This window comes from Chinchilla lanigera, unplaced genomic scaffold (genome assembly GCF_000276665.1).
Source record: "Chinchilla lanigera isolate Chin_1 unplaced genomic scaffold, ChiLan1.0 scaffold00172, whole genome shotgun sequence".
Lineage (NCBI taxonomy): Eukaryota > Metazoa > Chordata > Mammalia > Rodentia > Chinchillidae > Chinchilla > Chinchilla lanigera.
In genome coordinates, this window is record NW_004955573.1 from 991,399 (window position 1) to 1,007,024 (window position 15,626).

General features: G+C 35.2%; 1 protein-coding gene across 2 annotated transcripts in view; it reads right to left on the reverse strand.

The window, feature by feature from the left end:
* Nucleotides 1-15,626, reverse strand: part of LOC102005856 (cytochrome P450 3A9-like) — a 42,677-nt gene that overhangs the window by 15,397 nt on the left and 11,654 nt on the right. For both annotated transcript variants that reach the window (XM_005413764.2, XM_013509445.1), the window contains 5 exons: nucleotides 13,861-13,974; nucleotides 12,810-12,898; nucleotides 11,394-11,542; nucleotides 4,619-4,746; nucleotides 1,813-1,879 (listed from right to left, as the gene is read on the reverse strand). In XM_005413764.2, the coding sequence (XP_005413821.1) occupies nucleotides 1,813-1,879; nucleotides 4,619-4,746; nucleotides 11,394-11,542; nucleotides 12,810-12,898; nucleotides 13,861-13,974 (547 nt within the window). The remainder of the gene's footprint in view (nucleotides 1-1,812; nucleotides 1,880-4,618; nucleotides 4,747-11,393; nucleotides 11,543-12,809; nucleotides 12,899-13,860; nucleotides 13,975-15,626) is intronic.

A 15,626-nucleotide genomic window follows, 5' to 3' on the forward strand; every position in this document is an offset into this window, starting at 1 on the left:
ACTTTGTTTGTAACTCTGTATTGTCTGTATTGTGCTTGTGATATGTTGTAAAATGTTGTATGTCTGTTAATGTTTCCCTCCTTTTATCCTTAAAATAAAAAAAAAATAAAAAAAAAATAAAAAAAAAACTGAATGGAATTTATACTTTAGTTCTTTAGTGTCACTTGCCACATATCAAATGCCTGACATGCATTTAGCAGTTTTTGTACTGAACAGTGAAACTGTAGACTATGTCCTTCCTGCAGAAAGCAATATGGAACTAGACAAATAGTAACAATGTATTTTTTTTTTTTTTTTTTCCCCTCCGGTACCGGGAACCGAACTCACGACCTTGCACTTGCCAGGCAGGCGCTTTTGCCGCTGAGCTAAATCCCCAGCCCCCTAACAATGTATTTGTAGGCATGTATTTACTCTGGTGTCTGGAGTCAGCCTATTCTCCTTTGAATGAGCTGCTAAGTTTAGGAATTTTATCAGGTGGTTGTCATACCATTGTACCTTCAAATTGACCAAAATGAAATTATGTCACAAAAATGCTATGAATTAGGGAAATTTTTGAGACGGAGACTGTACGTTACTAGATGGACATTGTACATGATCATATAAACATATCTTTTCTCTGTTTCATGTAAATATATTTAACTTTCATAACGATGTTCTTTGAGAAGATCTATAAGTAAAAAATCTACAGTTGAATAAACACACCTGAGTCCCACTTTTGCTTTCTAAATGATTACTTTAAAAATAAATGATTGAAAGGAAAAGAATCAGAAGGGCCTCAGAAGCCCAATCAAAAGGGCTTCCAGTGGACAAGCCAACAGAATTTGAATATCAAATAAAAAATAAATAGTAATGGAAAGAAAATAAGTATATTGTCAAGATTATTCAAACAAAAGAATGAGAGAGAAAGATAGGAAAATAAAGTAAAGGAAAAGAAAGGGTGTGAAGGTGAGGGGAGGGAAAGGAGGTAAGTTGGGAGGAGGGAAGAAGAGAGAGGAGAAATGGGACAGGGAGGTGGGAGGGAAGGAAAGATGGGGAAGGTAATGAAAGAAAATAAGGGGAAGGGAAGGGGGAGTGAGGGTAGGAAAGGAGGAGGAAAGAAGGAAGGAAAGAAAGAGAAAGAAGGAGAAGGAAGAGGAAAAGAAAGAAAGATTGAAAGAAAGAAGGATAGATAGAAAGAGACAGGCATGCTGGCTCTTTCTTATACTGAAAAACTAACCTATAAATATCTAAGAAATGATGGAATTAGAAATTCATCACTTTGTAACAATCACAGCAATAATGGTTTTCTTCAAAAATCATCCACAGATGATAAAGCTGGTAGATGAAAGCATAAAAAGAAAGATTAATACAGTTCCAAAGGTTTTCCTCACAAGGTACTTATTAATTATGAGAGGAAAATTAAACACTTTACAGCATACTAGGCTAGTGAACACTTTGACCATGTATTCATGGTGAAGAGCACCACTACTCAGAGATGTCCCTTGTTGTTAAATGTATAGGTGCAAATTTCCAGGCAGAGATTCTGATTCAGTGGGTCTGGATATGTCTGATAACCAGCATTTGTTCTGATATAGGTGACCCAAGACCACTGATGATATCCAGGCTTGAAATTCTTGTGTACACTGACTTTGATATTCGAACATGACAATTCATGCTTCTAGAATGTGCCTCTGACTACCATATATAATATCCATTTGTGTCCTGCAATTTTCCAGAAACTTTTTGCTATTTGAAAACCTTCCCGTACATTTCTAGAACAATCCCCATTCTCTGAACTTCCCCATCATTAGACCTTGGGGCATTCTCATTTACCTTTATGAGACTCCGTGTCTTTGGAATTCTGGGAGTTTATCATAAGCTGCAGAAAATCCACTCGGTGCTAGAAATAGAGAGTTTTCAAAGCCAGAATGTTAATCATGACCTCAGAAGTAAAACAGTACAGTACAGTACAGTACAGTGCATTATATAATTTCCTTCTGCGACTATGAAACCTTGCTCAAGTTTCTTGCGTGATTGGTGAAAAAAACACTGAGCAACAAACTTTAGAGAACAGGACTTTTCCCTGAGTGAAAACCAGACATTGTGTCCAGCAGCTTTGCCTCTGACTTCCCTGATCCTGACTTGTTTGGTTCCTGAACACGGATTCTTGGCCAGACAGTGGCAGCTCCTTCTCCTGTCACACCTGCATCCTTAAGATGAAGTCATAGATGTTAATCTTTCGTTCTCCTGGCTTAATTCTTACCCAGTGTCCTATAGATTAATCTGTCATTCCCAAGCTCATCATCAGGCATTAGGGGCCCAAATTGAAATAGTCCACCATCCTGCAATACAGTGAAATTTTTAGTGATACCCAGTTATACCTCCCTGACCTGAGAACATCCCTGTGATGGTGCACAGCCTGCTTGAGGGAAAACCATGAAGCCCGGAGAAGTCCTATGGGCACTCAGGGTCATGAGGGGCTCAAATTTTATCATAGAAAAAACTGCATCAGGTATCCTCAAAGGCCTTCCATTAGGTAATATGAAAAATAAAATGATTATTTATGAATATAAGATCTGAAAGTAAAGTGCCTGGGAATGAAGGTATAAATAGAATTTTTTTTTTTCTTTTTTGGTTTTTCTCTGGTACCGGGAACCGAACTCATGACCTTGTGCTTGCCAGGCAGGCGCTTTTGCCACTGAGCTAAATCCCCAACCCCATATAAATAGAATTTTTATCCATGGAAGGACTAGAATATGGTAAAGTTTGTTGTTTTTACTTAATTTATTTTTAACAAACAGAGATAAACATGAAAATTGTACTAATTAATGGGGCATTATGTATTTTCATACATGTATACATTGCATAATGTTTAAATCATTTTAAATATGCCTATCTCCTCATACATTCATAGCTAATGGTGCAAACTGTCAAAATCCTTTTTTCTAGTTATTAAAAATGTATAGTACAGTATATTTATCTATAGCCAACCTACTGTACAATAGCATATGAGAACTTCTGGGTCTTACCTAACCTAAGTTGGTATTCACAGATCAATATTTTTCACCCTCTTCCAATTCTCCTTGTCCTCTGGTGATCACCATTCTATCCTCAACTTCTATGAGATCAATGTTTTTTAGAGTCCACATATGAATGAGAGCATGTAGTACTTGTCTTTCTGTGGGTGGTTTAATTCACTTAGCACAACAATATCCTGTACCATCCATGTTGCAAGTGACAGGATTCCACTCTTTTTAATAACCAGTCTTTTTAATAGCTGGGATATTTCAAGATGGGTCCCTAACACTTGCTAATGAGTTCTGAAAATGGAAGATTATTCTATCAGCCACTGTTTAAGAATTAAGACCAGAGAACGGAAGATTAACATCTTGGACTTCATCCCGAGCAAGCAGGTGTAATAGGACAAGTAGCTGCCATGGTGTAATTATGGGGAAGCCGAGAGAATAGGGGTTGTCCTAGAAATGTACAGGAGTGTTTCCAAACAGAAGTTTATATATGTAACACAATTTATTTATCCATTCATGAGCTAATGCATAGTTAAACTGTTTCCTTTTCTTGGCTATTGTGAGCATTGCTGTAATGATATATGGCAATACAACACTCAGTGTTGGTAATATATACAATTATTATGTGTCAATAAAAACTTGTAGAAATAGCAATGCTATGAAGATGGGAGTATAAATGTCTTTTCAATGTATTGCTGTGTTTCCTTTGAATATATACCCAGTAAGAGAATTGCTAGATCATATGGTAGTTCTATCTTTAATAGTTTAAGAAATCTTGTGTGTTTTTCCATAATAACTCTTCTAATTTACATTTTCTTCAATAATGTGCAAGGTTTTCTTTCTCTGGAATTTTGTAAAGGTTTTATCTCAACAATATTCATGCCATGACAAACTGGTTGTCATACCTATCATTTAATTTTAAATGCTTTCTTTTTGACTCATCCTGCACTCTCCCTAAAATGTGGGAGCTCTCTTTCTCTTAAAATTCTCTACCTAACTTCATATTTTTATTTTTTTTACTAATACATGTTTGCAGTGGGTGCAGTTTACCATCATCTTAGAGAATGGGTACATGTACTTAACACAGATTGATTCTTTTTTTAGTCTTTCCCTCCTCCTCTAAATCCCCTTTACCCATTTTTGTTCTTGTTGATATTATTAATCTTATCTTACATTTATGACATATAATGTTTACAGTCACTTAGGCTATTAAGTACCTGTACATGGCATAAGATAATACAGAAAAGTGCAGAAATTGTATGTATAAGCTAGGCATGGTGGTGCCTATCTGTAAGCCTAGCACTTTGGAAGGTTGAGAGGAAGGAGTTGCAAATTCGAGGTAAGCCCAAAAGGTTTAGTAGTGATTTAGTGAGATTCTTCTCACAATAAAAAGTTCTGGGGATGAGTGTGTGTGTGTGTGTGTGTGTGTGTGTGTAAGAGAGAGACAGAGAGACAGACAGACAACAAACAGACAGACAGAGACCGAGAGAGAGAGAATCAGAAGGAAGAAAAAGAGAGACAGGGAAGGAAGAAAGAAAGAAGAAGTCACATGGATACAGTCCAGTAAATTGTCAACAAGTGAATACCCACATGCAAATGCCACCATATTTTACCTTTTGTTTCTCTTTGAGGCGACTTTCTTTCATCCTTGCAACAGATTTTTTAAAAAAATCTGTAACATCTCTTGGAAACATGGAGATATTTAATGCATCCAACACTGGTGTAAGAAATGGAAACAATACTACAGGAGAAAGATAAAAGGAAACAGTGAAAATACAAAATTTACCTGGAGCGATTACATTCATACACCACTAAGTTTAGTAAGTTATCAGGATCCTCATGTGGGAGGCATTCCTTCATTGGCCTTTCTTTGGGCTGCAGGCTATTGCCTGAACAAAGCTACATCACAAAGGGCCACCATGGCGGCAGTGCTGTCAGCGGCCCTATCTGAATTGATCAAAGGAGCAGGATTAAACACCTTGACCTCTTATCCTTTTGTGTATTATTAGAAACAGTAGCTTTGCACAAAGCAGGCTTTAATCTGGTGCTATAACTAATTATGTTTTCCAAGAAAGAGCAGTGAGGGTAGAACTAATGCAGGATATGTTTCTGGGCTAGCATACAATGAAACAAGGTGTAAATAATTGAGAAGTTAAAATATATGAAAATTAATAAATACACACATAAATAAACAATGAATCAAAGGAAAAATAAAAAGGATTGTTACAAACTGGCTGAGATTAAAAAAATGAAGAATCAAACCAGTGTATGATGAATAAAAAGCAGAGCTCAGAGGGAAAGTTGTAGCTATTCAGTAGTAGAGATCTCCAATTAAAAATCAAACAACATCATAGCTCACTAAAGAAAAAACAGCAAATACACCTAAGCAAACAGAACAAAGAAAATATTAAAGAATACACTGAGATCTAATGCAATGAAAAAAAAAAACCACAACTGAAGAAATTAGTGAAAACTAATAATACTTTAAAAAATCAGCAAAATGTTACCTATATTTACCCAGAAATAAAAAATGACTGAAGTTACTAGCATCCAAAGTCAAAGAACAGAAATAAGTTTATGAAAAATTAATGCACTTTGAGACCATAATGTTAAATGAAATAAATCAGACACAGAAGCTTAAATATTGCATATTTTCTCTTATGCAAGAAATCCAAATTATAAGTAAAAAGTAAAATAAAAGATAGATAATCAGAAATAGAAAAATAGATCTTTTTCAAATGGGAAGGAAATGAAGAAATGAGGGAGAGAGGGGAGGGAGGGGGGACAAAAGAAGAATTGAGATGTATTAGGCACATGTAACAATTTCCTTCAAGGAATGTAACCAGAATATACTTCAAATATATACTAATTAAAAAATAAAAATTGAGAAAAGAAAATTCTATGATTTCAAAAGAATAGGGAGGTCTATAAAGGAATTTTGTTAAAATCTGGATTATTAGAACAATGATATAAATAATACAACATTAAATGGATGAAGTCAGATAAAAACATAAATTACAGAAAATGACTCAAAAAGAAATATGTGTACACCATATGCAGAGACCTATAACATGCAATGAGGTAGAATTAAAAATCAAGAGCTATCTACAAAGCAAAGCTCAGACATGAATGGTTTCAATGGTGCATTTTAACAAATATTTAAAGAAAAACTAACAGAAATGATTTAGGAATATGTCTGAAATACAGGAATGAACACTTTCCCAAAATTTTCATAATGTCACTATTACCCTAATATTAAGAACAAAGATTCCACAGGAAAAGAAACCTAAAATCTTACATATCTTATATTTCTGGACAAAATTCCTCAACAAAATATTATCACACTGACTATACCAACATATAAAAATGATTATATACCATAACTAGGTAGTGTATACTCAAAATTAACACATTGTATGGAAAGAAATTAAAAGAAAACATACACAATTATATTATATTGCAAAAAACAGTTTGACAAAACACAACAGTCTTTTGTTATTAAAAAAACTCAAATGGGTCTGGGGATGGGGGAGAAAGGAGGGGAGAGGGAAATAAACAAGATAGAGATGCGATATGCATATGTACCGATTCATCATGAGGAATATATTTTGTTTCACAGACCTATACTAATAAAAAAGAAAAGAAAAAATTAGTAAGTTAGGAATAGAAGAATTTCCTCAACCTGATGAAATGCATCCATCAGAAATTTTTTTTTTTTCTTTGTCTTTTTGAGACAGGGTCTCGCTATGCAGTTCAGGCCGGCCTTGAGCTCACTTTGTAGCCCAGGCTGGTCTCGAACTCGAAACGATCCTCCTGCCTCGGTCTCCCGAGTGCTGGGATTACAGGCGTGCGCCACCACGCCCGGCTCCCATCAGAAATTTATAGCTAGCATGATAGTGATACCTTAGTGGCTTCTTCCAAGATAAGGTAAAAGACAAGGTTATCTCTCTTACACTTTTTATTCACATATTATAAGTACTAATATATTCAGTTACATTTCAGAATATAAGGTTAATATATAAAAATAAGGTATATTTCTATATACTATAAGTAATAATCCAAAAGGAAACAAATCCACTGATCATAATATCAAGAAAGTAACGTATTTACTGATAAATTAAAAAAAGTGACATACAATAAAAACTACAAAATGCTGAAATTAAAGAGGATAGAGATGAATAAGCAACACATCTTATGATCATCGACTGAAGAATGTACTATCATTAAAATGTCAACTCTTAAATTTTACTTGTAGATGTAATGCCTCCTGTGCCAGAGTCCTAGCTGGTTTCTTTGTACAAAATGACAAATTGATTTTAAAAATTGTATGGAATTTCAAGTGACCACAAATATTGAGGCAAACATTGGCCCCAAATGTTTTCAGTCATTTCAAGGGGTCCAAATGATATTGAAAGAGATGAAGTTGTAGGATTCATGCTTTCCAATATCAAAACTTGCCACAAAAGTATAAAAGTGAAGACAATGTGGTACTGGCACAAAGGAAGACAACTAGATAAATGAAATAGAATTCAGAGTCCAGAAATAAACATATGTGCATATGCGTTGTTGGATTTTGAGGAAGGCATTGCCATAATTGGTGGGATTCTTTTTAAAAAAAAAAGCTGCTTGGACAACTTATAGTCACAGGCAAAAGAATAAACTTGCTCCTTACTTCAACTGTGCACAAAACCTAACTCAAACAAAACACCTAAAAATATGATATAAAATTATCCCCCAAGTCTTAGAAATAAATCAAGGCAGTCAGCTTTCATGATAACCTTTGGCAGTAGATTCTAAGATTTTAAACTGAAATTAAAGCAATAAAGAAAAAATATAAATTCTACTTCATCCAAATTAAAAAGATTGTTTAAAACACATGATGAGGAAAGGAAATGAGATCTATGAATAGGAGAAAGAAACTGCAAATGATATATCTGTCCAGGATGTTCTATCCAGAATAGATAAAGGAATCTTACAATTCAACCACAAAAAAATTCAGTGATAAGAAGGCAAGGAATTTGAAGAGACATTTATCTATGGAAGACATAAAAATGTTCAGGGTTACTCAGTATCATTACGGCTAGAGAGATTCAAATAAAATCACAATCTAATTTCACTACACATGCACCCGGATAGCTATAAGCTAAGTGATGGAAATACAAAACATTGGTTGAGATGTGGAAAAATGGGAACCCTCACACATTAAGCTGGGAATTTAAAATGGTGCTTCTATGGTGGAAAATACATTGGTCGTATCTTAATAGTTAAAGAATTACTACACAACCCAACAATTCAAGTCTTAGTATGTAGGCAAAAGAACTAAAAACAGTATCTTCTCTCAATTGTTTCTACAGTGTTCTATTATTTCATTGTAGAGAACTTGTACCCGCTTGGTTAGGCTTATTTCCAAGTGTTTTATTTAAGCTGTTTTAGATGGAATTGTTCTGTGATTTCTTTCTTAGTAGATTAATTAATTATTGGTGTACAAAAAACTACTGTTTTTTAATGTAGCTATTATATGCTGGAACTTTTGCTGAATTTTTTTCATATCTCCACCTCTGCTGGTGGAGTTTTTAGGGTCTTCAAAATAAAGAATGATATTGTTTGCAAATACAAATAATTTGACTTCCTCTTTTCCTATTTGCATCCTTTTTATGTATTTTTCATGTGCAATTACTCTGGCTAAATTTTTAATAAGTAAAATGAGTATGAGTGATGAGAATGAACACCTTTGATGCCTTTCTGATTTTAGAGGACATGTTCTCAGTTTTCCTCATTTGAAATGATGTTGGTGATAATTTTGTTGTATATAATTATTATGTGGAGGAAAGATCTTTTTATAACTAGTTTTTTAGGTTTTACTATGAAGGGATATTGAATTTTGTCAAAGGCTATTTCTCTATCTTTTTAGATTATGATTTTACTTCTACTTATGGGGCATAGTACATTTATTTATTTTTTTTTTTTTGTTTGTTTTGTTTTGTTTTTCTCCGGTACCGGGAACCGAACTCACGACCTTGCGCTTGCCAGGCTAGCGCTTTTGCCGCTGAGCTAAATCCCCAGCCCCCATAGTACATTTATTGACTTTTGTATATTGAACTATCCTTGCTCCCTGGCTCATGGTTTAGCAGAATTAACATTTGATATGGCCATATACCAAAAGCAATCTATCAATTCAATATCATCCCCATCAAAATACCAGTAGCACCCTTTATGGAATTAGAGAAAAAAATCCTAAAATTCATGTGGATCTCTAAAAGATCCAGAATAGACAAAAGAGGACTGGGGATATAGCTCAGCAGCACAAGTGCCTGCCTGGGAAGCTCAGGGTCCTAAGTTTGATTTCCAGTACCAAAAAAAACAAAAACAAAAACAAAAACAAAAACAAAAAACAAAAAAACCCAAACCAAAACAGAATAGACAAAACAATTGTAAGAAAAAAAAAGCAAGGCTGGGGCATCATAATATTCAATTTCAAATTATACACAAGTCATATTAGCAAGCACAGTATGATATTGCTCAAAAGTAGGCAATAGACCAAACGGAGTAGAATAGGCAGCTCAGAAACAGATCCATGCAGCTACAGCCATCTAATTGTTGACAATGGAGTAAAAAACACATTTTGAAAAAAAATGTTTTTTTAAACAAATGATGCTGGGAAAACTAAGCATTCATATATAAAACATTGAACCAAATTCCTATCCCTCACCCTCTACAAAAATCAATTCAAAGTAAATAAAAGGCCCAGATGTAAGATCTGAAACTTTGATATGCGAGAAGCAAATGAGGAGAAACACTTGTCACAGAAATGGGCAAAGACTTACTGATAAGGACTCGAATGCTGCAGGAAATAACGATGAAAGTTAACAGAGAGTTACATCAAATTAGAAAGCTTCTGCACAGAGTGAATAGATTCTGCATGGAATGGGAGAAAATATTTACAAGATATTTTCTGGTTGAGGATTAATATTCAGAATATATAAAAAACTCAAAAGCATACACCCAAAACTCAAAATACTTAATGAATAAGTAATCAGATGAGCAGAATTCTCAAAAGAACTACAAAAAGCCAATGAATGTACCAGAAAATGTTCAACGTCTTTATCTATCAGAGGAATACAAACCAATACTGCATTAAGATTCTGTCTTATCACAGTCAGAATGGCTATCATTAGGAATATAAAAACAGTACAACCTGATGAAGATGTGGTAGAAAAGGAAACTTACTGCACTGTCAGTGGGAATGTAAACTAATAGAGCCACTATAAAAGTCAGTGTGGAGGTTCTTTAAAAACACTGAAATTAGAGCTACCATTTGATACAGCTATACCAGTCCTCAGTATATTCCCCAAATGATTAAAGTTATCATACTATGTTGACACCTGCATACCCATATGTATTGTGGCACAATTCAAAATAAACTGAATGCTGATGTCTGTCAATGGATAAAGAAACATAAAGAAAATGTGGTATATATACACAATGGAATATTTTTGGTCATAAAAATGGTGAAGCCAAATCATGAAATTTACAGGCAAATGGATGAAACTGGAGATCATCATGTTAAGCAAAGTAAGCCAGATTCAGAAAGTCAGTTATCACTTGTTTTCTCCTATATGTAGATCTAAAATATATTTACAAAAAGAAAGAAGAAATGGCAGGAAAGTAGATAGGAGACTTATTAGGGAAGTGAAGAGGGGTCAAGGGAGAGTAGAGGAAGGGGAGGAGGTAATGGGAGAGTTAAAGTAATTAAAGTGTGTTATAGGCATATACAAATATGTTGAAATAAAAGCCATTATTCCATACAACAAATATGAGCCAGTAACATTCAAAATAAGATTGAATAAAATAACTATAAATGGTTTTTCAAATTCAAACTTGTAAAAGAACATCCACACCAGCACTGTTCCCAATAGTCAAAAGATGAAAACAATGCAAATATACGTTAACTGATGAATGCATAAACAAAATGTGCTAGGTCTGTGCAGAGGGATTTTCTTCACCCATAAAAGGAAGTAAAAACACTGATACAGGCTTCAGGACGAATGGAACTTGAAAACACAACAACAAATGAGGAAAGTTACCACAAAAGGCTGCGTATTACACACGTCCATTTATATGTCATGTCCAGAATAGGCAATTCTACAGAATTAGAAATAAGATTAATAGTTGCCTAGGCCCAAAGAGGGTAGGAACGTTGATAATTGTAAAGTACAGGTTTTCAAATTGATAACATGTTCTACAATTCTACCAGTAATGATGGTTGCAACAATCTTTAAAAGTACTGAAAAACCAAAGAATTGTGCAGTTTAAATGCAGAAATAACATGGTATGTGGATATCTCAATCTGTTATTTGCAAAGAAAGAATAAAATAATATTCCACGTACCTACTAAGAGGAACAATGGATCAAAAAAGTCAAATTTTAACAGCTTCTTGACTTTTTCCACAAATGGATCTTGTGGGTTGTTGAGGGAATCAACGTTTACTCCAAATGACGTGCCAGTGATCACATCCATGCTGTAGGCTCCAAAGACACTGAGCAGAGAAAGACATAAAAAAATTAAACTTTGCACTTCTCTGCCATTCTTTTGTTAATTATGAGCAAGAAGTAGGAGTAAATTCATATGGCCAGGAAAGACAGAGACCCACATCCTGTTAGAACTACCTGTTGGGCAGTCTGGATACCCTATGTTCCCCTCACTTGCACTTGTTGGGTATTTATTGAGGGACAATAATGCAGCTTTCCTTTTGCCAAGGGTGACAAGGACATCAAGGTGATTGAAGCTGATACATACAGATAAATTACAATAGTGTGAGTGGGATGCGGAGAATAATACATACGCAAATGCCACATATCAGAAGGACAAGGGTGGAATAGTTAATTCTTCTAGGGTAAACAAGAAAGGTGATATGGACCTAGGGCTTAACTCATCAAAAAGTTGGTGATACAGCTTATTTTTTCACATGTCACACAATAGGAACACACTGTTCTGAGTTGCCTGCAGCATCATCCTTCTTATTCACACTCTTTTTTTCAAGCTCCTGATAGATCTATTTTCCCCTGACTCGAGGAATCTGAGGTTTCCCTCAGGCCAGAACCATTCCAGTAAAATATGGAAACCAAGACTTTTCCTAATTTAAAACTATAGTAAATCTCTCCAATTTGGACTTGCAGGATCCCGTATTTAAGTAAACACGTCTCCAGTTTGCTCAGTACAATCTCAATTTACACTCATGGCTCTTACATAATTCCAAATTTTTCAGTTTACCCAACAAATATTCTAGTTGCCCTACCCATATCCTCTCCAGAACCTTCATTCTGTTGATGTTAGAGGAATAAAAAGTGGTGAGCAAATAAGTATTTACTGTTTGTATGGCAATCTCTATAAACTTGTGAAGACATTTGAGTTAATTCCCACATTGCAACATTTGTGCCCAATGCAGGGCCTTCCAATAACTACAGCTGCCTTCTTCTCCCACCACTTCCCTTTACACTCACAAGTTTGGGACTATCATATTTTGTTTCTTCTAAACTATGTATTTTATTCTTCAGAACAGCCCAAAAGGTGAGTAAGCAGCTAAACTTCTCTTGACTCATATAGACACGTGGAAGCCTGTCCCCTAACTGCCCAACTTTCTCTTGGAAGACATCCTTTTTGGATGGCCTGTTGAAACTGTAACATAGCACTGCTGCTTTTCTCTGGTTACTGCAGTTACCCAGCCCCAGGAATTTCAGCTTCCTGGCAGGCAGCTGGAGAGTCTCATAACAGTTCAGAAGGCCAATGGGTGCACTGTTACTTACTGTTTCATGGAGACAGGTTCACCTTTCTTGGATTTCTGTCTCAGGTTTTTCACCAGTACATCTCCATACTGTTCAATGATGGGGAACATCTAAGCACAAAACACACCATGCTTAGGTAGATGAGGATAGGATACTCAAGTCCTGTAGTCTATGGCTTTCCCAAGTATGAAGCCATAACTGTCATTTATATTTGAATTTAAAAAGTTTAATTGGGCTATCTGCCTAAAATGTGATAGGCATATTCATAAATTATGAATTTTGATACTTTAAATCTCAAGGAAATTTAAAGGAAGATTACTAAATCAGCAAAAATAAAGTCTAAACCTCCCAGTAAATATCCTGCCTTTTCTACGATTAAATTTTTTCTAAGAAAGCAGATCTGCCTTTGTCAGAAGTAGATATTCTAGTGGGATTTTATTCTGATAGCCTTACTCTATAATAAACATATTTAAAAAATATTAGTGTGGGCATGTATGTTATGGTAGATGTATGCTTATGAATGTCTTATTGATATGTTTTATGTCCTAATACTGAACCTTATTTCTTTCAGAGCATAAAGATAAAATGTCATCTTTAGGATGTTCAAACTCAGAGCACCATTCTTTGAAAAGACACTCTACTCTTAATATCTATAGGTCTTCAGATTCATTCTTTAAGTTGAAGGTCCTTTTACTTTATTTTATTTTTTTTTTTTAGTGAGGACTGTCTTCTATTTTATTTTAAATATAGAAGAACCAAGACATATTAACAAACATAGACATAAATAAAGCTACATAAAAACAATAAAAGCAGTACAGAATTTCAGACAAGGTGATAGGAAATTAACAATGGTTGCTGTATTATGTATTGTTATCTTCAAACTGGTTACTCAGAAAAAAAATTAGCCATGTAAGACTGATCAAACAATTAAACATTAACTGTTCATTTCAATAAAGCAATAGAAATTAGTGGTACCATTATCTTAGCTATCATATACATATGTATATATATTCATATTTTTCCCCCTTCTTTCTTTCTTTTCTCTTTTCCCTCAGTCCTCTTATTTTATTACCTCCTTCAGTTTCCCTGTGGTGAAGGTTGGGGACAGCAGTGTTCTTATCCTCTTCCAGTCTTCATCCTCAGATATACTGATGGCTTTCTTCATAAATCCCACTGGGCCAAAAGACTACAGTCCAAAGAAAAAGATATTTGTTCCTACATGAGTTTTGGAGATTCCTACAATTATAATGATTTGTAGAAATGTATCACTGCTTAACAACTATTTACTGGCTTTGTGTCAGGTGACTTACCCTAGATCAGACAAGCAGCAAATATTTATTGGAAATGACCAGGAGATGGTGGAAGCACTTTCTAGGAGATGGTGGAAGCACTTTCACATCTGCAAAGTTTCTAGGTGGTTAGGAAACTCTTTTATGTAACAGGCAGGGCAAAAACGTACTATATTCTCCTGGGCTGAGCAGAGTGGAAGTAGATTAGTAACAGATAAGGGAGGCCTTAGACAAGTGTAGGTTGCCTTAGGCCATTTCTGTCTGTGTTTATATAGATATAAGCACTTTGATAATGGAAAGATTGGATATGTTGATTTTATAAATAGTAATACTTAATACTTAAAGGATAAGAATTCCAATTATTAATCTGTGGAAATAAGGTAATTTCATGAAAGTTCTTTCTGTTACATTATTTTTCTCCAGGGACAGATGAAAACAGAATGATGATTCCTTCTCCCACCTTGGAGCTGACAAATGTAAGATTTTCAAAACTTACCACCATGATTTAAAAATATATTCTCTATTAAAATGAACAGTTCCTGCCTGGGGACATAGGTGCACTGGACTGGGATTGTCACACCAGTGCAACCTGAGTCTGGGCTGTGCACGTGCTCTGAACTGCAAGGGGATGCTGGATCACACTGTCTGCCATCAGCTGACACCAATGTCTGTGTCTGAGACCTGGGATAACTAGATACAAATGAACAACTGCCGGAAAACCCCAGACTAAGTAGTGCTTCTCAGGGGTCACTAAGGGGCAAACCTGACCAACAGGAAAGCTAGGGACACTAGTGGCCTTTGCTGTGCAGCCACTGACGAGGGAAACTGGGCTTTCTGCCTCCGGTACCAAACATGAAAAAATGAAGGATGAAGACACAATCCCAGAACTCCACCCAAATCAGAACAAGTCCAGGAGACATTCACACAGGAGAACTTGGTAAACACATGCCTGAAATAGCTGAAATGATTGCAATGGAAGTAAAGAAACAACTCCATAAGGCCATAGAAGAAATGAGATCAGAAATAATCTCTCAGGCAAAAAATGAAATGACAAAAATAATGAAGGAAATGCTCAAAAAGTCTGAAGAAAAAACATATAAGAAAATAGAAGAACAAAGGCAATGGACAGAAGCATTCAATGAAAAATATAGAAAGGACTTAGAACGCATGAAGCAGATTCAAAGAGACTTCCAGGATATCAAAGTTTCCATTGAAAGCTGCCAAAACCACGTGAATTAAGCTGAAGATAGAATCTCAGACTTTGAAGACAGCATGGCAGCTAGCGACCATTAAGGAAAGGATCTTGTAAAATCAACAAGTGTCCAGGAAAAGTCAATTCAACAGCTGCAATACGAGGCAAAGAGAAATAATGTACAACTTGTAAGAGTTAATGAAACAGCAGGAGGCAACACAACTGACATAAAAAGAATATTTGCAGAAATAATAGCAGAAAATTTCCCAAGTATGGAAGCAGAACCTGGTATACAGGTAAATGATGCATATACAACTCCAACCAACCACAACCAAAATAAAACCACACCCAGACATA